The following is a 27002-nucleotide window of genomic DNA, read 5'->3' on the forward strand; positions in this document are numbered from 1 at the left end:
ACCGTGATGCCAGCCCCAAGATAAAGCATTTCTCAGTGAATCACCAAACAGAAGAAAGAGAGCTAATACATCATCACAATATTACTTATATCTTTAGAAGCCTTGTACTTTTGGGTTCCTTTTAACAGATCTAATTTTCCTTGTCAGAGAAGCAAAAATACCTAAAAATATTCACATTTACTGCAATACCTACCTGCTATCTAGATAAAATATACAGGCAATTTAAGTTATCATTTTCTATTTAGAATGATAAATATTAGGAAATCTTGGCACTATCAGTAAAATTATGCCTTAATGTCAATAACAGGATGTCTCCAACAAGGTACCATGAGGGTATACTCAAAGCTAAGGTCCTGCTTTCAATCCTAATTATACCTCATTCTGCAAGTGTTTTCAGAAATATATCTAGTTCTTAATCTAGTCTTTTTTTTTAAATATTTATTTATTTTATTTCAAAGTCAGATTTACAGAGAGAAGAGAGGCACAGAGAGAGAGAGAGAGAGAGAGAGAGAAGTCTTCCATCCAATGGTTCACTCCCCAATTAGCTGCCATGGCTGGAGCTGTGCCAATCTGGAGCCAGGAGCCTCTTCCAGGTCTCCCACGCAGGTGCAAGGACTTGGGCCATCTTGTATTGCTTTCCCAGGCCATAGCAGAGAGTTAGATAGGAAGTGGAGCAGCTGGGACTAGAATTAGCGCCCATATGGGATGCCGGTACTGCAGGCGGTGGCTTTATCTGCTATGGCACAGTGCCAGTCCCCTTAATCTAGTCTTTTTTTTTTTTTAACTTTTTTTTTTTGACAGGCAGAGTGGACAGTGAGAGAGAGAGAAAGATCTTCTTTTTCCGTTAGTTCACCCCCCAGTGGCTGCTGCGGCCGGCTTACCGCGCTGATCCGAAGCCAGGAGCCAGGTGCTTCTCCTGCTCTCCCATGCGGGTGCAGGGCCCAAGCACTTGGGCCATCCTCCACTGCCTTCCCAGGCCACAGCAGAGAGCTGGACTGGAAGAGGAACAACCGGGACAGAATTTGGTGCCCCGACCAGGACTAGAACCCGCTGTGCCGGCGTCGCAGGTAGAGGATTAGCCTATTGAGCGGCGGCGCCGGCCTAATCTAGTCTTAAATACTCTAGAATATGTGCTTCTGTAATTTCTCAATCCTATAAGCATATGCATTTCAAGTTCTAATTAAGCACATTATCTTTCAGTTACTATCATTCAGGATTCAACTTACATGCAACCTCTCCCACTAAACATACGTTGAAAATCTCATCAGTGCAAGGGCTCTACTAAAGTGGATTCCAATTCACATTAATCTTTTATTGGATTACTTTATGTAAATTATCTCACAACATCTTGTTCTTAACCTTCTAGTCTCTTGTGGTTTTGGTTCACACATAAAGGAAGATTAAGGGCTCACAGTAACATTTCAAGAAGGAATATGAGGAGGGCAGACAGTGAGAGAGTCTAAATCCATGCCTCCATTTGGAATGCAAAGAGAAAATACAGGTTTAAGAGCTCCTTGGAGGGTGAGATAAGAGAAATTATAAATGAGGGATCTCTCTGTCACATTGTAGAATGATATCTGCCCATACTTGCAGTCTAGGAAAACTCCAACTTTGAGTATTTGCTTTCTCAAGGAGACTTTTTTTAAAGGGGGAAAGACCCAGAAGGTGTAATTAGTCCCCGTCTTGGCTCCCATGAGTAAGACTCTATCCCCAGGAGCACTGGGCGTGTTGTCCTTCATTTGTATTGAGTCTCTACATACACCCAGTTGCCACTTTGTTGCCTTTTCCACATCTACCTCCCAATAGTGCCTCCCTGAGGTGAAGCATTCTACACATAGCACTGTGGCACCAAAGTCAAACCTCCCCAAGTTGCCAGGTGCATCCTGCTGGACATTGCCACATCTCACACTTCTCAGATCCTCAGATAAAATGAGGCAAGGATGCGCTGTTTCAGGATCCAAAGTTATGTTTCCTGTAGGGAGAGAGAGATTGAGTTAACCTAGGAGTTCCTAATTGCCACTTCCAGTGACATGGTTTCTAACATGCAGTGGCCTCCAGGGAGTGGGCACAAGTCTCAGGCATAGATAAAAGATGGGCAGTTCTGGCATATGGGAAAATGAACCTCTAAGCTTTACTTCAATAAATGGACATCATGAAAAAGAAGTCAGTAAGACAATGGAAAGAGACACTCGTACCTGAGGAAGAAAAAGTAAATCAAGAATAATGGACAAATGGGAGGTTTACAAGTAACTTCCACCCAAAGGCTACAAAATTGTCCGGATAACCAGTCCCACCAAATATCACCTGAAAAAAAAAATCTTAAAGATTTTTATCAGGCCTGGAGCAGTCAAAAACACTGGAGTCTGCTACTAAAAGAGATGGTACTTGGCTCTTCCCTAAGACTTAATCCATCTACCTATCTTGAATCTCCCCATAACGTGACATCAATTCCCAGAAATTGCTGATTAAGTAATATGAAGTATACAGCAAAAATTCATGGAAGATGGAATTGAAGACAAGTTTCCTTTTGTCCAAAATTTTGTTTAAATCCATGCATCTAAGTAATCTTCAACAAATTCATAGAAAGTGTAAATTATAGGGGCTGGCACTGTAGTGTGGCAGGAAAAGCCGCTGCCTGCAGTGTCAGCATCCCATATGGGTGCCGGTTCAAGACCCGGCTGCTCCACTTCGGATCCAGCTCTCTCCTGTGGCCTGGGAAAGCAGTACAAGATGGCTCAAGTCCTTGGGCACCTGCACACGCATGGGAGACCTGGAAAAAAAGCTCCTGGCTCCTGACTTTGGTTCAGCACAGCTCCGGCCATGGCAGCCATCTGTGGAGTGAACCAGTGGATGGAAGACCTCCCTCTCTCCCTCTCTGTGCCTCTGCCTCTCTCTAACTCTGCCTTTCAGGTAAATAAATAAATCTTTAAAAGAAAAAAAAAAGAAAATCAAGCCAAGAACACGAGAGCTCAGTCTGATTCCTTATACCTGAAATGAGACTGAACTGGCTTTTTTCATATCTTTTTCCCTAGGTGACTTGACCTTGTTCACTTAAATATATTTTCTTAAGTCCATGACTTATTCCTTAAACAAATTGCCAAATATGATTTGGACATAACACGGGAATTCCAATAATACCTCCATGATGGAACTCCAATCCTATCTCTCTGCAGTCAATACTTTTCAGTGAATAGCAGCCTTCTGGCTCTAGGTGACTAAGACATAAATTTAGGGTAGTCCTTTTTTTTATTACTTTTACTAACATCCAGTCCAGCAGCAGGTTCTTTTAAGTTCTATTACTTAACTTCAGTAAGTGAAACTGACTTAAATCTCTGGACTGGCAGCTCAATTCACATTATTAGAATGATCTCAAAGACCACATGCCTTGAACTTCAAATTTCAGATTGTCCCAGATTCTTATTTTTTTCATAAAGACTGGCAGAAATAAATGCAGACTTTCTCTAAAAAAATTCTTCTTCATTCCTGGCCTCAATGAATTTCTAAAAATAATATGACAATAAAGGGGAAATGTATTATCAAAAATCATTAAGCACACACCTACTAAGAAAACTGCTAGTGAATGACTCTGGCAAAAATAAACCTGTAGGGAGCTTCAGATACTGGAATCATCAGGCATGGACTCTAAGGGAACTTTGCCATGAAGAAAAAAGAAAATCTTAGAAGTGTCTAAAGGATACAGGAAATTAAAAGGAAAGACTATACAGATTTGATAAAGAATAAAACAGAAAATCCAGATATCAAAACCAAAATGAATTAAGTTAAAATTACCAGTGGGTGATTACAAGGAATAAAAGTTAAAGACTGATGTCCCTCATGAACATAAATGTGAAAATTCCCAACAGAATATTAGCATACTGATTACAGTAACATATAAAATGGGCAAAACATCATTTTTCAAGGCCGGTTCAATATGTAAAAATCAACCAATATAGTTTACCATGTTAATAGGAGAAAAAAATGAACATGTTGAGGCCAGTGCTGTGGCGTAGCAAGTAAGGCTGCTGCCTGCAGTGCCAGAGTCCTGTATGGGTGCTGATTCGAGTCCCAGCTGTTCCACTTCTGATCCAGCTCCCTGCTAATATCCCTAGCAAAACAGCGGAACATAGTCCAAATTCTTGGGCCCCTGCACCCATATGGGAGACCTGGAAGAAGCTCCTGGCTTTGGATTGACCCAGTTCTGGCCATTGCAGCCATTTGGGGAGTGAACCAGCAGATGGAAGTCTCTCTCTCTCCTTCTCTGTAACTCTGCCTTTCAAATAAGTAAATAAATCTTTTCTTTTCTTTTTTTTTTTTAAAGCACACGTCGGGCCAGCGTTGTGGCGCAGCAGGTTAACACCCTGGCCTGCAGTGCCGGCATCTCATATGGGTACTGGTTCAAGACCCAGCTGTTCCACTTCTGATCCAGCTCTCTGCTATGGCCTGGGAAAGCAGTAGAAGATGGCCCAGCCTTGGGCCATGAACCCACGTAGGAGACCTGGAAGAAGCTCCTGGCTCCTGGCTTAGGATTGGCGCAGCTCTGGCCATTGTGGCCATCTGGGGAGTGAACCATGGGATAGCAGACCTCTCTCTCTGTCTTTCTCTCTCTCTCGCTCTCCTCTCTCTGTGTAACACTGTCTTTCAGTAAATAAATAAACCTCTAAAAAGAAAAAAAGAACATGTCAAGAGATACAAAAAAAGCTCTTGATGATTTTGGATGTTTTAGAAGGACTTAATTTTTATTAATTTGAAAGGCAGAGTGACAGAGAAGGAGAAAAGGAGACAGAGAAAAAGATAGAGATCTTCCATTCCATCCACTGGTTCACTCCATAAATGGCTGCAAAAACCAGGTTTGGGCCTAGCCAAAGGCAGGAACTACATCCTGGTCTCCAATGTGGGTGGCACTTGGCAACCTTTGCCCCCTTCCCATACAGTAGCAGGAAGCTGGATCAGTAGTAGAGCAGCAGACCTGAAATGGAGCTCTGAAATGCAATGGGAGCAACACAAGCAGCAGCTTAACTGGCTGTGCCAAAACATGGCCTCTCGATAACTATCATTCACTTGATTATTCATGAATGACAAAAATGTTGAGCAAAGTAGAACAAAGGAACTCCCTCAAGAGAATGAATGGCAACTACAAAAACCTACAGTTAGGGGGCTAGCATTGTGGTGTGGTGGGTTAAGCTGCAGCCTACATCGTCGACATCCCATATGGGTGCTGGTTCGAGTCCGGGCTGCTCCACTTACAATCCAGCTCCCTGCTAACGCTCTGGGAAAGCAGCAGAGGATGGCCCAAGTGCTTGGAACCTGTACTTATGTGGGAGACTTGGAAGAGACTCCTGGCTCTTGGCTTCTGCCTGCCCAGCCCTGGTTGTTGCAGCCATTTGAGGAGTGAATCAGTATTAGGAAGATCTCTTTCTCTCCCTCTCTGAGTTTCCCTCTCTCTCTGTAACTCTGCCTTTCTTTCTTTAATTTTTTTAAAGATTTATTTATTTATTTGAAAGTCAAAGTTACACACAGAGAGAGAGAGAGAGAGGTCTTCCATCCGCTGGTTCACTCCCCAACTGGCCACAATGGTCAGAGCCGTGCTGATCCAAAGCCAGGAGCCAGGAGTTTCTTCCAGGTCTTCCCATGTGGGTACAAGAGCTCAAGGACTTGAGCCATCTTGTACTGCTTTCCCAGGCCACAGCAGAGAGCTGGATCGGAAGTGGAGCAGCTGAGTCTTGAACCGGTGCCCATATGGGATGCCGGCACTGCAGGCTGTGGCTTAACCCGCTACACCACAGCCTCGGCCCCAACTCTGTCTTTCAAATAAATAAATCTAAGGGCGAAAAAAAAAACCTACAGCTAAGAGAAAACTTCAAGTTGAAACATGTAATTGCTTTCAGATGAATATATTGCAAGCTGAAGCCAGTACAATAGGCAAAAAAAAAAAAAATACAGAAAAGGCTTACATATTGAAAAGGAAGAAATGAAATGTTTATGCTCACAGGTAACATTACAATATAAGTAGAAAATCACTGAGACTCTATCCATCTATACAAACTACAATTCCTAATGAGTGAGTTTAATGTAGTTAGAGGATTCAGAATATATAGTATTAATTTCTACATATTCATAATAAATTATAAATAAATAAAATGTAAATATAAATTAAAAACTGATATTTAGAAACATTTATAAGAGTTCTAGAAAACAAAATACTTTGGTCTCAGTCTCATAAGATACACATAATATTTGTATGCTGTAAACTGGGGCAGGTGTTGTGGTGCAGCATGCTAAGGTGCCATTTGGTAATGTCTAAATCCTGCATTGGAGCACCTGGTTCAAGTTCCTGCTATTCCACTTCTGATCCAGTTTACTGCTAATGTGCCTAGGGGACAGCATATGATGGTCCAAATACTTGTGTTCCTGCTACCCAAGTGGGAGAACTGGTTGGAGTTCCTGGCTCCTGCCTTCAGCCTGTTGTAGCCCTGGCCGTGGCAGGCATTTGGGGTTATGAACCAGAGGATGGAAGATTTCTGTTTCCCTCTCTCTTGGAAACTCTGCCTTTCAATGAATAAAAATAAATAAATAATTTTTTAAAAGTACAAAATACTAATGAGAGAAATCAAAGTCCTAGATAATTTATATTCTTGTACAAGAAGATTCAATATTATCAAGATGTCAATTCTCTCAAAATTGGTCTATAGATGCAATGTACTACCTATAAAAATCTAAAGTATTCTTATTTTGAAGCAGTCAACAAAGCAGGTTTTTTTTTTTGACAGGCAGAGTGGACAGTGAGAGAGAGAGAGAGACAGAGAGAAAGGTCTTCCTTTGCCGTTGGTTCACTCTCCAATGGCCACCGCGGCCGGCACACCGCACTGATCCAAAGGCAGGAGCCAGGTGCTTATCCTGGTCTCCCATGAGGTTCAGGGCCCAAGCACTTGGGCCATCCTCCACTGCACTCCTGGGCCATAGCAGAGAGCTGGCCTGGAAGAGGGGCAACCAGGACTAGAACCCGGTGTGTCAGCGCCGCAAGGCGGAGGATTAGCCTATTGAGCCGCGGCGCCGGCCAACAAAGCAATTTTGAAACTGACATAGAAAAGCAAAGAATTTAGAATAGCTAAAACTATTTTGAAAAAGAAAATTTAGAGAACTCACAACATCTTCTTTCAAGACTTTCTATTTAGTTATCAATCAAGCCAGTATTGTATTGGCAAAGGGATAGACTCAACGATTAATAGGACTGTTAAAGTCCATAAATCGGCCTGCTCATATATGCCAATTGATTCCCAACAAAGGTGTCAAGTAAAATCAATCAAGGAAGGATAGTGTTTCAACAACAAGTGGCTCTGGAACAACTGGCTTCTCATTTGCCAAAAAAATAAAAAATAAAAAGGTACAAAATGTTTGTACCATTTTATGAAACATATGCAAATATCATCTCCAAATGGATCATAGACTTAAATGTAAAACTTAAAAACTTTACAAGGCCTACAAGAACATCTTTTTTTAAGGAAAGCAAATAAACTTCAAATAGGAAACAAAAATGAACCACAAATTATAAAAGAAAAAAATTGATAGTTAAACTTCACCAAAATGTAAAGCTTTTACTCTTCAAAAGACATGGTTAGATGGAGATCCAAGATGGCTGCATAACAGGATACCCATACTAACTTAAGATACTTGGGATATGAAAAAAACAAAGAAAGGACTACACTTAGGGGTCTGACTGCCATGTGATCCAGTAATCCCACCACTGGGTATATACTCAAAAGACTTGAACACACATACACAGACACACACATAAAGACTTGAATACAGTGTACCGAAGAGACGCCTGTACCACCATATTTATAGCAGCACTGTTCATAATAGCCAAAATTTGGAACCAACCAAGGTGTCCATCATTACATGAATGGATATAGAAAATGTGGTGTATGCACACAATGGAATATTATTCAGCTATAAAAAAGAATGAAATTCTACCATTTGCAGCCAAATGGATGCAACTAGAGGACTTGATGTTGAATAAAATAAACCAGACACAGAAAGACAAATAAGACAAATATCATATGTTCTCCCATATATGTGGGAACTGAAATTTAAAAAACAAACAGAAAGAAAGCAAGATGAAAGGAATGTCTGTATGTATCAGTATTGCTGCAAGTGTAATTTTGTAAAACTTTACTACTATAGTTTCAATGATCTATGAGTACTTTAAAGTTAACTGCATATGGGTAAAATGGACATTTTTCCATTCAATTATTGTTTATAGTCAGTCTATATTCCCACTAAACTAGAATCATATATTCCCACTAAACTAGGATTTTTTTTGACTTGTTAAACTTCTTATTCTGTGAAGTATTAAGCATTTTTACAGTAATGTAAATTTAAAATATGTTATCTTAAAAACTAACTAAAAAGGGGAGGGTGGCTAGCGTTGTGGCACAGCAAGTAAAGCCCCCGCCTGTAGTGCAGGCATCCCATATGGGTGTCAGTTTGTGTCCCAGCTGCTCCTCTTCCAGTCTACCTCTCTGCTATAGCCTGGGAAAGCAGAAGATGGCCCAAGTCCTTGGGCCCCTGTGCCCGTGTGGGAGACCCAGAAGGAGCTGCTGGCTCCTGGCTTTGAATTGGCTCAGCTCCGGCTATTGCAGCCAACTGGGGAGTGAACCAGCAGATGCAAGATTCTATCTCTCTCTGCCTCTGCCTCTCTCTCTCTCTGTCTTCTAAATAAATAAATATTAAAAAAAAAAAAAAACTAAAGAAAAAAGAAGGCGAAAAGGAAGGAGGGTGGGGTAGGGAGGGAGAGAGGAAGAGGATATCATTATGTTCTTAGAATTATATCTACAAATCACATTGAATCCATTAAAAGCTAAATAAAATTAAAATAAAAGAAAAGAAATAAAGACATGGTTAGGAAAATGAGAATACAAACCAGATTGGGAGAAAATATTTGGAAAACACATGTATGATAAATGATTGCTAAACAAAATATCTAAAGAAATTCCAAAATTTGATAAGAAAATGAACAATCAATTTCATACATGGGTAAAAAATAGAAACAGATGAAAATATGGTAAACATTGTTAGCCATTACAGAAATACAAATTTTAAAAAATGAGACACCCTTACACATCTATTAGTTTGGATCTAATAAAACAAAGTACCCAGTGCCAAAGAGGATGTTGAGACATGTATTAGCAGTGGGAATGCAAAATGGCACAGGAAATTTGGAAAACAATTCAGAAATCCCACTCTTGAATAGTCAACCAAGTAACATGAAGCTATGTGCACACAAGAATCTGTATGTAAAATTCAAAGCAAAAAGCTGCAAACAACAAAGTGTCCATGGAATTGCAAAAGACTAAATCAGGCTATATTCCTCATAGAATGCTACCAACAATAAAAATGAGCAAACTACAGACACATTGATAACTTGGATGTGTCAGCATTGTATTTTGCTAAGAGCTCGAGGATTCAGAAGGCCACAACCACATGACTTCATTGAGAAAACATTCTGGAAAAAGCAGAACTACAGGAACAGAAGACAAAGTCTTTGTCATATGTGTTGACATTTTCCCCGCAGGAAGTTTTACGTTTTTAAGTCAAAGAATCTTCCTGCAATTATGTTTCAGGGTTGGGAAAGTTGTCAAAATTTTTTAGTAGGAAAAGCTTTTGACATAGGATCATATAGTTATTTTCTTGTTCACTGTCTGATGCACATAACTCTTTTTTTTTTTAAGATTTTATTTATTTTATTTGAGAGGTAGAGTTACAGACAGTGAGAGGGAGAGAGGTCTTTCTTCTGCTGGTTCACTCCCCAAATGACCTCAACTGCCGGAGCTGTACCAATCCAAAGCCACGAGCCGGGCGCTTCTTCCCGGTCTCCCACGTGGGTGCAGGGGCCCAGGCACTTGGGCCATCCTCCACTGCATTCCCAGGCCACAGCAGAGAGCTGGATTGGAAGTGGAGCATCCAGGACCAGAAACTGGCACCAATATGAGATTCCAGCGCTGCAAGCAGAGGATGAACCTACTGCGCCACGGCACTGGCCCTCTTTCTAAATCTTTAAGCTATCACAGCTTAGTTTTATTTATGGTGGGATGGTCACTTGATTCCTAGCTATAAAAAGAAAGTTGCCTGTAATTATGGATATGCGTCAACTTACGTTGGAATGCTCTTAGCATTTTGCTCATTCCTTTGATTTGGCACAAATTCATTTCTGTGATATGAGCGGGCTCCAGACACTGAAGCAGTAGTGCCTCACTCCTGTAAAGAAAGGAGCATCTCAATTGTCTGCACGGACACCAGTCCCCTTCCCACAGATAGATCTCATTACATTCTGTCACTACACAGGACCTCTCTCTCCCTTCCCCAACATTCCCACCCTTGTGTGCTCAACTCACCCTACTCTCTGATTCTGACCCAACTGTTCACAAAATGAGTACTCACCTTTCCAGAAAATGTCTTGCATCCTAAGGGGAAAAAGAGACTAGGTCACTACAGGGTATTTGAACCAAGTTTGTTTTTTGCCCCCCAGAGCCAAGCCCATGAAAATATCTTCTTTTGCAGTCATTAACTCAATGTCCATGTAATTTTTTGAGTCTAGGGGCCCGTGCCATGGTGCACAGGTTAATCCTCCACCTGTGATGCCGGCATCCCATATGGGTACCGGTTCTAGTCTCCGCTGCTCCTCTTCCAATCCAGCTCTCTGCTGTGGCCCGGGAGTGCAGTGAAGGATGGCCCAAGTGCTTGGGCCCCTGCACCCACATGGGAGACCAGGAGAAGCACCTGGCTCCTGGCTTTGGGTCAGCACAGCTCCGGCCGTTGCAGCCATTTGGGGAGTGAACCAACGGAAGGAAGACCTTTCTCTCTGTCTCTCCCTCTCACTGTAACTCTAGTTCTCAAATAAATACATAAAATCTTTAAAAAAAATTTATTCGGTCTCATGGTGGCAATTCTCAGACACCAATTTTTTTTAAAGATTTATTTATTTATTTGAAAGGCAGAGTTATACAGAGAGAAAAGGAGAGGAAGAGAGAGAGAGAGAGAGACTGTGCCAATCCGAAGCCAGGAGCTAGGAGCATCTTCCAGGTCGCCAATGCAGGTGCGGGGGCCCAAGGAATTGGGACATCTTCTACTGCTTTCTCAGGCCACAGCAGAGGGATTGGAAGTGGAGCAGCTGGGACTCCAACCAGCATCCATATGGGATTCTGGCACTGCAGGCGGCAGCTTTACCTGCTACACCACAGGATTGGACCCTCAGATAACAATTTTTAGCATGGAGTCAGAACCTTTCAAATGGTACCCCTCTATTTGCTTTCTATGCTGGTAATGGCAAAGTCTGAGCAGGTAAGAGGATCCTTTAGGCTGGGAGGTAGTTGGATACAGGTCAGAAATAATAATGGAGATACACCTGCTTACAGTGTCTTAGATTTAGCTCTAGAACAGAGATTGCAAATTAATGCACTCACATTATAAACATTGACGTGGCAGAGGGAAATGGATTGGATTTTTAAAAAGTAATTATTTACTTTCTGAAATAATACATTAGTATACAAAATTGAAAATATATACTATTTAGTCTGTTTAGGCTGCTCTAACAAAATACCAGAGACTGAGTAATTTACACGCAACAGAAATGTATTTCTTACAACTCTGGAGACTAGAAATTTCAAAATCAACACACTGATAGGTTTGATGTGTGGTGAAGTCTCATAGACTGCCTTCTATGTTGGGAAGGATAATGGGTTTTCCTTAGGTCTTTTTATAGGGGCACTAATTAAATTCATGATGTCTCTACTGAGGACTCAAAAGCTTTCCAAAGGCCTGTGTCCTAAAACTATCGCTTTTTGGGTGGACAATTTCCAATATGGTGTTTTTTTTTTTTGGTGAGGGGGTGGAGACACAAACATTCAGACCACAGTAAATGCTACACAAATAAATCTCACTTTGTTTTGCAGTGTTACTGGTGATTAAGGGTATATGTCTTGTATATTTTTTGGCTAGAGAAAGTATGTGAAAGCTTTATTTTTTAATTAATTAATTTAAAGATTTATTCTATTGACTTGAAGGCCGAGTAACAGAAAGAGAGGGAGGGACAGAGAAAATGATCTTCCGTCCTCTGGTTCACTCCCTCATTGGCTGCAAAGGCCAGGGCTGAGACAGGCTGAAGCTAGGAACCTGGAACCTCATCTGGATCTCCCATATGTGTGGCAGCTGCCAAGCACTTGGGCCACCTTCCACTGCTTTTCCCAGGCCACTAGCAGTGAGCTGGATGAGAAGTAGAACACCTGGGACGTGAACTGGTGCCCATACAGCATGCTGACATAGCAGATGGTGGCTTTACCTGCTACAGACACAACAGTGGCCCCCACCTGTCTCTACTTTTACTTTTTAATTGCAATAGTTTTTTAACATTGCACCATACATCTGTGCATGTTAGCAAGCACATATGTATATACATATATGCTTATTCTCTATAAGCCAAACAAAAAGCATTTCTGCATCTTTCCTCATCTAATGAGATATCTTAAAGATATTATTTTCTGTGTTTGTAGAATATAACGTTGAGGGGCCAGCATTGTGGCACGGTGAGTTGAAACACATGTGATATCTGGTTCAAGTCCTGGCTGCTCCACTTCTGGTCCAGCTCCCAGCTAATGTACCTGGGAAAGCAACAGAAGATGGCCCAAGTCCTTGAGACCCTGCACCCACATGGAAGACCCAGATGGAATTCTGGGCTCCTGTGTTCAGCCTGGCCATTGCAGTCATTTGGAGAGTGAGCCAGCAGATGGAAGATCTTTCTCTCTCTCTTTCTCTCTGTGACTTTATCTTTCAAATAAAGAAAAAACAAACTTTAATACATATATATGTATAAATATATATATATAAGCATTGAATGGATATGTCATAATTTGACCATTGACCCTGAGGAGGTACATCTCAGTTCAAACTTACTCTCAATAATTTTACAATGAGAATTCATCTCACATAACAACTCATAATTTTATGACAGTTCAGAATGTTTATGACAACTGGTAAACAGCTGCAAAGACTTCATGCATGGCTGCAGATCACTGACACTGAGTGCTGCCCACTTCTCTCTTCCTGTCCAGAGCCTTACCTGGAGCAGTGCAAAGGCTGCCTCCCCGCATTTCTTTTCGAGCTCCGTGGTGACGCTCTGGAGCTTGCTGATCTGCTCGGAAACCCTGGCTTCACTCTCCTTCAGCTTGTTCATATTCTCTCTCCCCAGATCATTCAGTCTCTGCAAAAGTGCTTTTATTACTATCCCAACAACTGTTAGCATCCTATTCTCCAATTCTAATTCACCCATGTCTTTGAAAATCTGTTGTTCTGCCTGCCACTCAGAAATGGACGTAATTAAGGCCATGCTACCTTACACTGTCAAGCAGGACAGCTCAGTAGAAATGCATTTCTTCGATACCTGATATATTTTAAGTCAAGAGGGCTGAGTGCACATGTAGTCTAATTACTCAGATTAACATGCACCTAAAGCACATCCCATTTTTTTGTTTTGAAAGTTTCCTATTGCCTTCAGTAAATTACAGTTAAAATGTAAACAATTTAAGTTAAAAGTAAATTATGTCAATTAGTTACTAAGAAGAATAATTAGGCCACAGATAACTGTTTCCTCTTTATCCTTTCAAATACATTCTACCTAGTTAGATATGCAATGGTAATATTATTTAAGGCAAAAAAAAACCAAAATACCCATAAACAATGGCATATTATACCCTGTCACTCATCAGAAAACTTGCTTTTTTTTAAAGAGTGTTCAGTTTCCTATTCATATCCAACAAGCCATGGTGCACTTTTACATGTTGAAAAGTATCCCATATTATGTATATAATACAATTTATTTTGTGAGTCTCATATCAATAATGTGGGTTCTATTTTTTTATATTTTAAAAATCTTTATTTGGGAGGCAGGGAGTCAGAGAAAGAGAGAAACAGAGAGAGAGAGAGCTCTAAAACCTATTCGCTTATTCTCAAAATACCCTCAATGGCTAGGGCTAGGCTGAGGCTGAAACCAGGAACTCAATCCAGGTCTCCCATATGGATGTCACTAACCCAATTACTTCAGCCATCGCAACTGCCTCCTGGAGTCTGCATTAGCAACAAACTGGAGACAAGAGACATGGTGGGACTCAAACCCATGCACTCTGATAGGGGAGGCAAGTGTCTTAATCAACATCTTAACTGCTAGGTTAAATGCTGTAGTTTGTGCCATAGAAGTAAAAATACCTACTGTTTTTCAACTGCTTAAATATGCAAGATACTATTTAATGAGGTTTATGTCTTATTATCTCTCTCTTTTTCTTTTGCAAGATTTATTTATTTGAGAGGTAGAGTTACAGACAGTGAAAGGGAGAGACAAAAAATTCTTCCACCCAGTGGTTCACTCCCCAAATGCCTGCCACGGCCGGAGCTAGGCAGATCCGAAGCCAGGAGCCAGGAACTTCTGGATCTCCCACGTGAATGCAGGAGCCCAAGCACTTGGGTCATCTTCCACTGCATTCCCAGGCCACAGCAGAGAGCTGGATCGGAAGAGGATCAACAGCGACGCCACCGGCGCCGCAAGTGGAGAATTAACCCACTGCACCGCTGCACCACTGCACCTCACAACAACATCATGAATTAGAGACCAATGTTATTTTCATCTGACCACTGAAGAAACTGAGTCAGGGTTAGCAACAGATCCATAAAAATCAGAACCTAGATAAGAGCCCCATCAGCTTGGCTTCAAAGATCAAATATTAAACCATGGCATATACTGAAATCCAGGTTTACAGTGTCGCTTAATCCATGTGTCTTCTTATGTGTGTGTAAGGATAAACACATAGAAACTGAATTGCTAGAGGGTTATATACAGTCATTGAACACATCTACAATTGTCACTGGATGTCATATTCTGGAATTGGCATAACATTTATTTCTTCTTCTCTTTCTCAAATATTACAACATCTCACCTGTAACATTTCCTGGGACTTTTCCTCTAACTCTGTGCCAAACCTGGTCAGTTGATTCAGACTGGCTTCTCTCAAGTTGGAGTCCAACATGTGTGCTTCCAGCCTCCGAGAGTTCAGATCATTTTCTTCACTCCACAACTGGAATCTTGTCCTGTATTCAGACTCAATCATCCCTTTAAAATTCTGCTCCTCTTCCTTCCTCATAGATACAGATATGATAGATTTCAGGTTAAATATAACAGATTGACCACAAATATATTTTATCTTCCTTATCTAACCCCCAAACAAAGAAAATATAAAGTACAGGGGAAGAAACATATCCAAAGAAAAAAAGAAATTTTCTTCAAGATCAGCCAAGACATCAACATAATCTTAAAATATAAAATGCAGCTAAAAGAGTTCATTAATTTAGAAAAGCTAAAAAAATTACAATCACTATGACCAAGGAAGAGGAGATCAGGAAATCAGATATTAGTGCCACCTGGGATTTGCTTTGGATAGGGGTGTGAGAAAAAAAATAGTCAAGGATGGAAGACACAAAGACTTTTTTGACCAAACAAATGGAAGACAGAGTTGCTAAACTGTCATAGAAAAACAATGGAAAGGCTAGATTTCAGAGATAAGGAGGTATATCAGGACCTCAGTTCTGGATATGACTGAATTTGATTAACCCATTAGATATCCTGGGAGAGATGCCAACCAGGAATTTGGACATAAAAGTTCCATTTGGAAGTCTGGGTTACAGAAGATAATATATTTGGAAGTAGTCATTTAATTTATTATTATTGATTTACATATTTATTTATGAAAGACAGTTACAGAGAAAGAGAGAGATCTTCTATCCACTGTTCACTCCACAGATGATTGCAACAGCTGGGGTAGGTGAGGCTGAAGCCAAGAGCCTGGAACTCTATCTTGTCTCCCATGTGGATGGCTGGGGCCCAAGGATTTGGGCCATCTTCTACTGTTCCCCAGGCACATTAGCAGGGAGCTGGAATGGAAGTGGAGCAGCCAGGACTTCAACCAGCACCCATGTGAGATGTCAGTGTCAGAGGCAGCTGAATCCACTGAACTACAAATGCTGGCCCCTGGGGAAAGTTATTTTAGAGATGATATTTAATCTCATGATATAATCAAACTTATCAGGACTCTGACCACTTCTTACCACCTCTGCTACTACCAGATTGTCATCACCTGATCCCCATTACCGCAACAGACCCTTTCCAGGTCTCTCCTCCTTTAGCTTCAGCCTCTAAAGTCTATTTTTACTTTGGCACCTGGAATATTATCATGAAATGGAAGAGAAATCACATCACTCTATTCAAAACCTGCCAGAGGTTACCTTATGTCATTTAAAGTTAACTGCATTATACACTGGGACCTTTTTCTTTTGATCCATCCTTTACAATCTCCACTTTATTCACACAGCTCCAGGCAGGTGCACTTGACTCTTCTGAAGGCCTCTGTTTTTGTCTTTCCCTCAGCCTCTTCAAGACAATACATCCCTCAGTCCCTCACCTCTCTGAGCCTTTTCAAATGCAATTTTCTGAATACAACGACCAGAACACTTTATTAAAAATGTATCCATGGGGGCTGGTGCTGTGGCACAGTGGGTTAAAATTCTGGCCTGCAGCGCTGGCATCCCATATGGGCGCTGGGTCAAGTCCCAGCTGCTTCACTTCCCATCTAGCTCTCTGCTGTGGCCTGGGGAAGCAGTAGAAGATGGCCCAAGTCTTTGGGCCCCTGCACCCATGTGGGAGACCTGGAAGAAGCTCCTGGCTCCTGTTTTCAGATTAGCTCAGCTCTGGCTGTTGCTGTCATTTGGGGAGTGAACCAGAGCATGAAAGACCTCTCTCTCTTTCTGGCTCTACCTCTCTCTGTAACTTTGTCTTTCAAATAAATAAAATAAATCTTTAAAAAAATAATGTAAAATGTATCTATCATTTACATTCCTGATTTTAGAAAAATTATAGCATTTACCATGTAAAATACTATATTCAACTGATTTTGTTTATGTTCTCTAGAATGTAAGTTCCCTAAGTTCAGAACTCTTTTTCCCCCCTATGGCTGAGCCTCCAGCACCTTACATTGGCTCTGACCAGTAGTAGGATTTCAATATTTGTTGAATGAATGGTGCTTGGAAAAATATGGAAATGGATTGAGCAATTTTTATACAGTTAGGTGATTCTCTTCCTCCCCTGTCCTCAGCTAGACATTTATTTGTTGTAACAACCAAAAAAAAAAAGACACAGAATCTGGAATATCTGGGATGGATTAGGGTTAACTATGAAGACTTGGTTTAAAATCAGAAATACATAACAGATAGTGAGTCCTCAATTTGGTAGCATTTGTCAAATTGCCCTTTAAAGGGTTTCACAACTTATATGGCTACCAGTATGACACTAGACATTCGTTCTCCTATCTTATTGTTATAAACTGCTATTAATCTTTTTGATCCTTGCCAATAAGGGTTGAAAATGCAACCTCATCAACAGATTAATACAGTTAATTTGTATGTATCTTATCACTAGCAAAGTTCATAATCTTTTGATATGTCTAAAAGATACTTGCAGCGGTCACCACTTGTGATGCTAACATCTGATATTGGAGTGATGATTTGAGGCCTGCTGCTCCACATCTGATCCAGCTCCCTGCTAATGCACCTGGGAAGGCAGGGGAAGATGGCCCAAGTACTTGGACCCCTACTACCCACATAGGAGACCTGTATGAATTCCTGGCTCCTGGTTTTGGCCATCCCAGTCCAGGTTGTGGCAGTCATTTGGGGCAAGAATCAATAGAAGAAAGACCTCTGTCTCTGTGTCACTTTGCCTTTCCAATAAAATAAATCTTATTTGTACTTTCTTACTTATTGTACTTTCTTATCTGTAAACTCTCATTTTTCATCTTTTCATTGAACTTGTAAGTCTTTTCCTTATTGACTTAGGAGCTCTTCATACATAAAGCTATTAGCAGTTTTCACTCCTATGCATTTTTGACTTTGTTTACATCATTTACTACCCAACATTATTAACAAATTTTCTCCTAGGATCAAGACAAGCACTGACCTGAATCATCACCATTCTTTCTTGCTCATCAGCCAATATACTTTTAGCTACTTCAAGTTTCTCCTTCAATGCGTTTAACATTTCGTGCATTAACTTCTGTAGAGAAACAGATCATAGAATGGTAGATAAGTTAATGGCTTTAGGAGAGTTGGATTCCTCACTTTAGACAATTGAATGGTCAGGAATACTGATTATATGGTATTTTGGCCTTGAAATTGAAGGTTCAGCTAACTATGGTGTTTGTCTGGCATTCTGTAATAAACATCTGGAGGGTCAGAATGTCTGCCCAATTAATCAGTCTATCAGAGTTGGCCAAGAGTGCTGATTTTCAGGGAAGCTTACCCTGTAATACTCGGCAGCCTCTTTTACTCCATAAACCGCGTGATGCTTGTGCTCCGGGGACTGGAAGCATTTGCTGCAAAGTGTGATTTGGTCATCATCGCAGAAGAGCTGTAGTGCTTCCAGGTGAGCCTCACAAGAAGCACTGTCGGCCGTGCTGTTCCGTACCTGGGGACTGAGCCTTCTGGACATGCCGGTTGCTGTTCCTTGTGGATGATTGGACTGTTTCTGATGTGAAATACTCCCCTGCACTCTGCAAAGGAAAAGACTGTCAGGCTGCCTTCATGTTTTGGGGCCCGTACACTTGGCACCCTCTGGGTACATAGTCAGACATCAAAGACCCAGGGAAATAGTCCCCACAGACAGCAGCTCTGGATTCCTCAAGTCAAAAAACAGTTGTCAGCCACGTGCTTGGAGAAGGAAAGAAGGTTATGCCAGTGTTGTAAGATTACAGGGGTTCCCTCAAATTTTCTGACAATCTTAAGCAATAAGGATGAAAATTAGTAACAAACAACAACATAGCACACTACTTCCTGGTTAGTCATTTAGGGGGAAGAAAAGTACTCAACAGAAGACACAGTGTTAAGCATTGGGTGGACTAGGGACTAGGAAGAGATAAAACTATGCAATTGTTGTGCAAGCAAGGCAGAAATTCAAGGTAGCCCTCATTTTACCAGCTTTAAAAGAAAGTGAGAAAATCAGAGTATCTTTGAGTGCCTCCTTAAAAGAGAGGTGCCTTGGTGTCAAATTAAAGGAGGCACTCATTTTTAAAGATTACAGTGCTGCACTTGAGACCCAAAATTGAGTACCTCCTTAAATTTCTGAACCCAGCAGGCTTAGGCTAGTGGACTCTGGCCATTAAAGATCTTAAAATAACAACCACAAAAACTTTCCAAAAAATAAGAAAGAGAAATTTCGCATTTTCCTGTTTCATTTTCTAGGAAACTCACAACAGATCTATAACATGTATCCCCAATTATGTGACTCTATTTGATCAACATTTCTATCTTGGGGGCCGGAGCTGTGGTGAGTGGGTTAATGCCCTGGCCTGAAGCGCTGGCATCCCATATGGGCGCCAGTTCCAGGCCCAGCTGCTCCACTTCTGATCCAGCTCTCTGCTGTGGCCTGGGATAGCAGTGGAAGATGGCCCAAGTGCTTGGACCCCTGCAGCTGCATGGGAGACCTGGAGGAGGCTCCTGGCTCCTGGCTTCGGATCAGCACAGCTGTGGCCATTGCGGCCAACTGGGGAGTAAACCATCGGATGGAAGACCTCGCTCTTTCTCTCTCTGCCTCTCCTCTCTCTTTGTAACTCTGACTTTCAAATAAATAAAAATATCCTTAAAAAAATTTCTATCTTTTCTCTAGAAATATTACTTTAATTATAATGCTGAGAGGTATTACCTCTTGAATTTTGGGAATTCTTCCCCAGTGAAGGACTACATTTATTTGACTTAGTTTCCCGTTTTATACTATCTCCCGTCATTTTTAGGTGATGTCCTAACATCAAGTACCAATTTCTCAAACTCCTCTATTCTGTTCACATTTGTCCCTGTCCCACTTTGTTAGCTAGCTATTTTGACACCATAACAGGTCTCAGAATTCCCCAGTTTCTTTTCCTATCTGTCTCCTGCCCTTGCTCCCACCCAAATTCTCTTTTTCCCAACAACAAAACCAGTTTTTCATTGGTTTTTCTTTTCGATTTGAAGTTTAAGATACAAAAAGAGCATTTTATAATTCTTAAGTATCTCGTGTGCATGGCCTTTTTTAAGGCACATCTTGAAGCAGCAGCTTTCAAACTCTGTTTCCAAGATTTGACTGACATTTTTCACTGTGTTGACATTTGCACTGCATGCAGATAAAACACCGAGTTTGTAACTGGCGTCATGGTGCAGCAGGTTAAGCTGCAGCCAATACCCCATAGACTAGTGCCTGCTCCATTCTCATCTCAGCTACTCCATTTCTGAACCAGCTCCCTTCTAATGTACCTGGGAAAACAGTGGAAGTGCTTGGGCCCCTGCCATCCATGTGGGAGACATGGATGGAGTTCCTGGCTCCTGGCTTCTTCCTGGCCAAGCACTGGCTATTGCAGCCATTTGCAGACTGAATCCAAAGACGAAATTCTCTCTCTTCCTCTCCCTCTGTCTTTCCCTTTCTATCTCTCTATCACTCTGTCTTTCAAATAAATTAAAAAAACTTATCTTTAAAAGTGCCAGATCTTCCCATTAATTAAGGAAATGGTACCAAACAGAACTAGCAGTAATTTATTGTATTTTTTTAAAGATTTATTTTGTTTATTTGAGAAGAGCAGTTACTGAGAGGGAGAGACAGAGAGAGAAGCATCTTTTCATCCGCTGGTTCACTCTTCCAATGGCTGCAACAGTTAGGTCTAGGCCAGACCAAAGCCAGGAACCAGAAGCCAGGAAGCTTCTTCTGGGTCTTCCATGTGGGTGGCAGGGACCCAAACACTTCAGCCATCTTCCACTGCTTTTCTCAGACCATCAGCAGGGAACTGGATGGGAAGTGGAGCAGCTGGGACTTGAACTGGCATCCATACGTGATGTGGACATTTCAGGAGGCAACTTTACCTGCTACGCCACAGTGCCTGCCTTTGTATTTTTTATTTGTACATACTTGCACACTCCTGGTTTTTAAAATGGCCTATTGGGGCCGGTGCTGTGGCGCAGCGGGTTAAAGCCCTGGCCTGAAGCACTGGGATCCCACATGGCACCAGTTTGAGTCCCAGCTGCTCCTCTTCCAATCCAGCTCTCTGCTATGGCCTGGGAAAGCAGTAGAAGGTGGCCCAAGTGCTTGGGTCCCTGTACCCACTTGGGAGACCCGGAAGAAGCTCCTGGCTCCTGGCTTTGGATCAGCTCAGCTCCAGCCATTGCGGCCATTATGGGAGTAAACCAGTGGATGGAAGACCTCTCTCTCTGTTTCTACCTCTCTCTCTAATTCTGTCTTTCAAATAAATAAAATAAATCTTTAAAATAAATAAATAAATAAATAAATAAAATGGCCTGTTTTATTTTAAAATATTTTTATATATTTATAAAGTAGTAAGATATTAAACCTTGAAATGCAGTATTTATTTAATATTCTCAGTGACAAAATGGAAAGCTGACATAAAAACATTCATGCCATTTATTGAAATAAAACTATTATCTCAAGAAAATGCAATTCTGTGACTGCTTGAGTTGAGAGTTAACATTATTTTGATAGAAAAATTTTACTTTTAAAGAACAACTGAGATGACTTGGTAATTTGGAAGACTTTTTTCTTTTTCAAAAGTGGTCATCCTATCATTTCAAGAAAAACAATAACAAAAAAAACACCGAGAATTAGTTGCCAGTGATTAAGTTTGAACTTTTAAGGAAAATTTATTTATTTTGGAAAACTTACACCCACCTTTGTAACCCTGATAGCTTTCCAATACTTAGTCTTTTCTGATAAGACTGGTAGTAATATGAACAAATATCATTTTTTAATGTCATGTAATGAAATATGTCAACATTTTGGAAAATACACAAACTCAGAATCTATGTTTCCCAATAATCAATGCATCCTGTTACCAAATTATGCAAAGGTAAAAGGATTCATATAATACAGTCCAATAGCTATTAATGTAATAGAATAAAAAAATGTTCATTGATAAGAATACAGCAAAAGGAAAAAAAAAGCCCACAATGATCTGAAAAAAAAAAACCTGCTAGAATATCCTCCCTTTTTCCAAACACATATCTCTCGTGAGGTCTGATTTTCCTCACATATTTCAACCAGAACAACATCTTGCAATAGGCAACAAGCAATAAATTGAAGAGATTTATGAAACTATGGGGTTTTTCAGTAGTTTCAGAAAAAGCTCACTGAATAAGTGTTTTAAAATTATTTTTAATGAATAATTTTAAACTCCTGCTTTAATTTCTCATATAGCAAATATAGATGTCCACATACAGAAATAAAACTTATTTAGATTTTTAGCAATAATTTGAGTACAATGGTGTGCTGAAACCACGAAGTTGAGAATTGTGGCTTTAAAGACATAATCTCTAGAGACGGGAATCACTGGTAAATACGTTCATAATTTGGGTATGTTTCACCTTGTCAGTTTTCCTAATCCACTACTTGACTTTGCACTCTATGTAATGTATGATAAAACTGGGATTTTGGGGGGCCGGCGTTGTGGTACAGTGGGTTAATGCCCTGACCTGAAGCGCCGGCATTCCATATGGGCGCTGGTTCTAGTCCCAGCTGCTCCTCTTCCGATCTAGCTCTCTGCTGTGGCCTGGGATAGCAGTAGAAGATGGCCCAAGTGCTTGGGCTCCTGCACCCACGTGGGAGACCCAGAAGAAGCTCCTGGCTCCTGGCTTCGGATTGGCGCAGCTCTGGCCGTTGCAGCCATCTGGGGAGTGAACTAGTGGTTGGAAGACCTCACTCTCTGTCTCTACCTCTCTCTGTAACTGTCTTTCAAATACATAAAATAAATCTTTAAAAAAAAAAAAAAAAACTGGGATTTTTGCCCAGTGGCTGGGTGAAAGATATCATCTTCATATATTTTCAGTTTGCATTTATTTGATTACAAGTAAAGCTATTATTTTCAGAGGCTTAAGAACCATTTTCATTTATTTTTCTGTGAACCCTATGTTCAAGCCTCTTTTTTTCTATCACGTCCCCCTCCTTCTTTGTTGACTCTAAGAGATAGTTATACAGCTGACCCTTTGCATATTATATAACTTAGAAGTTTCCTCTGCTTGTCCTTGAATATGCTAGAGATCTCCCAGCTGCCCGGTTGCCCTAGTCTTGCTTTCCTGAACATATCTTAGAGGACTCCACTGAGTCACCAGGATAAAATGTCTGATGAAATTCCTCCAGCAGTTAACAAAATTGACCTTGCGCTTCCTCCTGGAACATTTTCTTTGGCATTCCAGAAGCTGCAGCTGATATCTCTCTCACGTAGCTGCGCTGGCCTCCACATCCTGTGCAACTCTAAATCTTGGGGTGCTATAAGGCTCAGTTCTGTTCTCTCATTGCTATCCTACATTCTCACTCTAGGTAATCTCATACATTTCTGAAGATTTCAATTTCCCTTTAAAATCTCTTATCCAAGGCTGGTGTTGTAGCAAGGCGGTTTAAGCTGTTGCCTGTGATGCCAGCAATCTGTATGAGTGCTGGTTCGAATCCCAGCTGCTCTATTTCCTAACCGGCTCCCTGCTAATGTGCCTGGGAAAGCAGGAGAAAATGGACCAAGTGCTTGGGTCTTTGCAACTTACGTGGGAGGCTCAGAAGAAGCTGCTAGCTTCAGGTTTCAGCCTGGCTCAGTGGCGGTCGTAGTGGCCAAATGGGCAGTGAACCAGCAGATGCAAGATTTCTCTCTGTAACTGCCTTTCAAATAAATAAATTTTAATAAATAAATAAATAAATAAATCTCTTACCTAGAACAAAGCTCTCAACTCACTTGCAATTAACATGAGACTACTCAAGCTCTCAACCAATACCTTTTTTTTCCTCAAACTCCCTTTATGATACATTCATAAATTCCAAAGTACAGCTATGGATTACAATGGCTTTTCCCCCCCATAACTTCCCTCCACCAGTAACCCTCCCATCTCCTGCTCCCTCTCCCATTCCATTCGCATCAAGATTCATTTTCAATTATCTTTATATACAGAAGATCAATTTAGTATATATTAAGTAAAGATTTCAACAGTTTGCACCCACACAGAAACATAAAGTGCAAAATATTTTAAACCACCATTCTACCAACTCAGCTATGGCTTTTTTATTTACATTCTGTCCTGACCTCATCCTCTCTCGAACTCATCTCATCAGCAAAAATATTATTTTAAAACCTAAACCAGGTGTGTAAGAACCAAATGGCTAGTCCAGTCCTATGTAATCCTGTCTCATGCCTTCATCTAACCTCAGTACAGCTTTCTCTAAACCATTGTCAATTCCAATTATATCAAATTCATCTAAATTCTTTGATGCCCTTTCTCGGCTCCGGCCAGCAATGCTCTCTCTTCTCTCATACTTTGCAATTCTGGCTGCATCTTTTTTCTTCTCTTTATTTGTAAGGTTGAATGTCTTTTCCACAAAAATGTCTTTCCATAACTACTCAATTTGACACACTGTGCTATTAGTCACATGCTTATTTTATTCATATCTACTAATTTTATCTTTGAACAAGTTTACTTGTTGGTTACTCTCCATCCACAATAAACCAAATTCCACAGAAAGCCTGTGTCTACATCTCACCAAATGTGCAGTAAGTATTTTCAAAAGTACTTAATGTCAACCCTGCAGAATGTTAAGTTGAAATCAGGACAGGAAAGATTAAATATTTTTATAAAAACCAAGGGAAAGAAAGCTGAATATCTCCCCAACATGTCATCTGTGTGTTGAGTTTATACCTACCCTGTTTTGTTTTCCCTAACTTTATTTGATTTTTTTGCCCTGGCTTTCTCACTTACTATTTTATTACGCTGCAATATATAATATATATACATGCAAGTATAATAGATTATAAGATGAAGTTTAGGAATTCAAAGAAAACCATACTTCAGGTTTTCTATAGGAGCCGGCGGCTCAGTGTAAAGGTTAAGCCACTGCCTGTGACAATGGCATCCCAAATGAGTGAGTCCTGGGGGCTCCACTTCTGTTGTCATTTGAGGCATGAACTAGAACATGGAGGATCTGTCTCTCTCTCTCTCTCTCTCTCTGTAATTCTGACTTTCAAAGAAATAAATCTTAAAAACAATAACAAAAAAGAAAATGATCTACAGAGGAAAGCTTACCTACTTTTTTTGGTAATCCTGTGAATTTTGTATCCAGACAACAGCTACAACGTCGGAGACTGGAGAGTTTTTATCTGTTCAGTTGCTCGCCCTCGTATCATCAAGCAGACATTGGTGAAGCTACACAGCATACCCGTATAATGAATCTGGGAGAGTAGTTCTCCTACTCCAGTGAGCCATGGACTGGCCAGAGTTCACTGAAACAGATTTCTTGGGACCCACCCCCAAGGCCTGTGATTCAGTAGCTCTTGGGTGGGGTCCATTAATTTGCATTTCTAATGAGCTCTCAGAAAAAGCTCCTTAGCCAACTTTGGTCGGTTTTCTCCACTCTCTTTGGATGGATGACTACTTTCTTTACGTAGTACCTGACACATCATGGCCCCTTCGTAAGTACAAATTTTTAAAATGAACCTTGCGTGTATATTGACAATTTCACAGGAATAAAGGTTCGGGTGAGCTAATACTCCACATTCTTTTTTTTATTTAATAAATGTGAATTTACAAAGTGCAACTTTTGTATGTTGTGGCTCCCCCCCTCCACATTCTAATTGCTTTCACTTTAGCCATACTTTAAAAAAAATAAACTTACACTGTTAAATCCTTTATCTAGAGAACAATGCCTGACTTCATTTCTCCCAGAGTGTCTGCAGAAGGAAGAGATCATTACATTTTTCTTGTTCAGAAAATCAAGAGTGGAGATCACTGCCTAAGCAATTTGTCACAGATCAATACCCGTAGTTCGTACTTGGCTTCAGTAATGAGGAAGTCTGCATAACTTCTTCAATTTGATAATTCTGTCTCCTGGAAGGTTTTCACTGCTTCAGCCCATCCCAAGATAATCAAACCTCAGAGCCTTTTTTTTTTAAAACTGTTGACAGGACAATAAGAAAATTCCTCGGCTTTGCTATCTGATCTTCCCCAAATCTGGTTCTACCCTACAGAGTTTCAAGTACCCAGACATCCTTTCCTTTATCTCACACAATACTCCACACCCATCCCCTCTTCCACAGCCGAATTCCCCAGTCTTCTCAAAACAAACCGCATTCTTCTCTGTGTGTCCCTCCCTTCCCCAGCTGGGGCAGCCGGCCTTTCTACTCTTCCATTTTTTCCCTACCCAACCCTTTTTTCTTTTCCTAAGCCTTCAATGTAACCAATTTCTGGGAAGATTTTGCCTGTTTACTCTACCAAATTGCTCTCACCATCCTGTGAGTTTTCACAAACGTGTTTTTGAATTTTGGCAGGAATCCTTTTTAATCTTTGAAAGGATACACATCTGGATAGTTCTCAGGTTCTGGAGTCTCTTAAAGCTTGTCTTCATTTTTAAGTAAAAAGTATGTTGTTAATTCTAGCAGATTCCACATTTTAAGATAATTCTAAAAGCAGTTCAATATAGTGTGTTAAGCTCTATATTTCTTTATATATTCCTCGATCTTGTAAGGTAGATAATATCTGAATATATTCACAGATCATAAAGCAAATGCTGTAGAGGTTAAGTAATCGACCAAAAGCACTTGGTGTTTGAAACTGCAGTCATGGGATTAGAATCCCCAGCCTTTCTGATGCCAAATTCCATGATTTTCCATTCCCTATTACAATGTTAACCAATGTTTTGCCATTTTAAAAAGGAAGATGTCTGAAGTTCACATTACAATTTACACAAGATCCATTTAAAGGGCTAGAGTGATAAATCTAGAGTGAATGATAATGTTATAAGGAGCACAGTTCATTTAAAATTGTTAGACTCTGAAAGAGGAAGGCTTTTGGGGCCAGCAGGTGGTGCAGCAGATTAAACCCTCTTGTCCTAGTGCTGGTTTGGATCCAGGCTGCTA

General features: G+C 40.7%; 1 protein-coding gene across 1 annotated transcript; it reads right to left on the reverse strand.

Moving 5' to 3' along the window:
- Positions 1-752: 752 nt before the first annotated feature.
- TRIML2 (tripartite motif family like 2) lies at positions 753-25314 on the reverse strand. Its single transcript, XM_089327268.1, has 9 exons — positions 25178-25314; positions 23650-23761; positions 18386-18635; positions 18044-18139; positions 14979-15173; positions 13112-13252; positions 10438-10460; positions 10154-10254; positions 753-1972 (listed from the first exon to the last, which is right to left on the reverse strand). Exons 3-9 carry the CDS (start codon positions 18572-18574, stop codon positions 1422-1424), a joined length of 1296 nt encoding a protein of 431 aa, XP_089183394.1. The 5' UTR covers positions 18575-18635; positions 23650-23761; positions 25178-25314; the 3' UTR covers positions 753-1421.
- Positions 25315-27002: the final 1688 nt, after the last annotated feature.

This window comes from Oryctolagus cuniculus, chromosome 2 (assembly GCF_051225735.1).
Source record: "Oryctolagus cuniculus isolate XC-2025 breed Fujian yellow rabbit chromosome 2, ASM5122573v1, whole genome shotgun sequence".
In the NCBI taxonomy this organism is placed as follows: Eukaryota; Metazoa; Chordata; class Mammalia; order Lagomorpha; family Leporidae; genus Oryctolagus; species Oryctolagus cuniculus.

Excerpts from the sequence above, each read along its gene's own strand:
- TRIML2 (XM_089327268.1), bottom strand. The coding sequence starts at position 18,574 with ATGTCCAGAAGGCTCAGTCCCCAGGTACGGAACAGCACGGCCGACAGT. Across the intron at positions 18,140-18,385 it reads AGGCTGCCGAGTATTACAGG|AAGTTAATGCACGAAATGTT; the intron begins GTAAGCTTCCCT and ends GTTTCTCTACAG. Across the intron at positions 15,174-18,043 it reads AAAGAATGGTGATGATTCAG|GAAGAGGAGCAGAATTTTAA; the intron begins GTCAGTGCTTGT and ends TCTATGAGGAAG.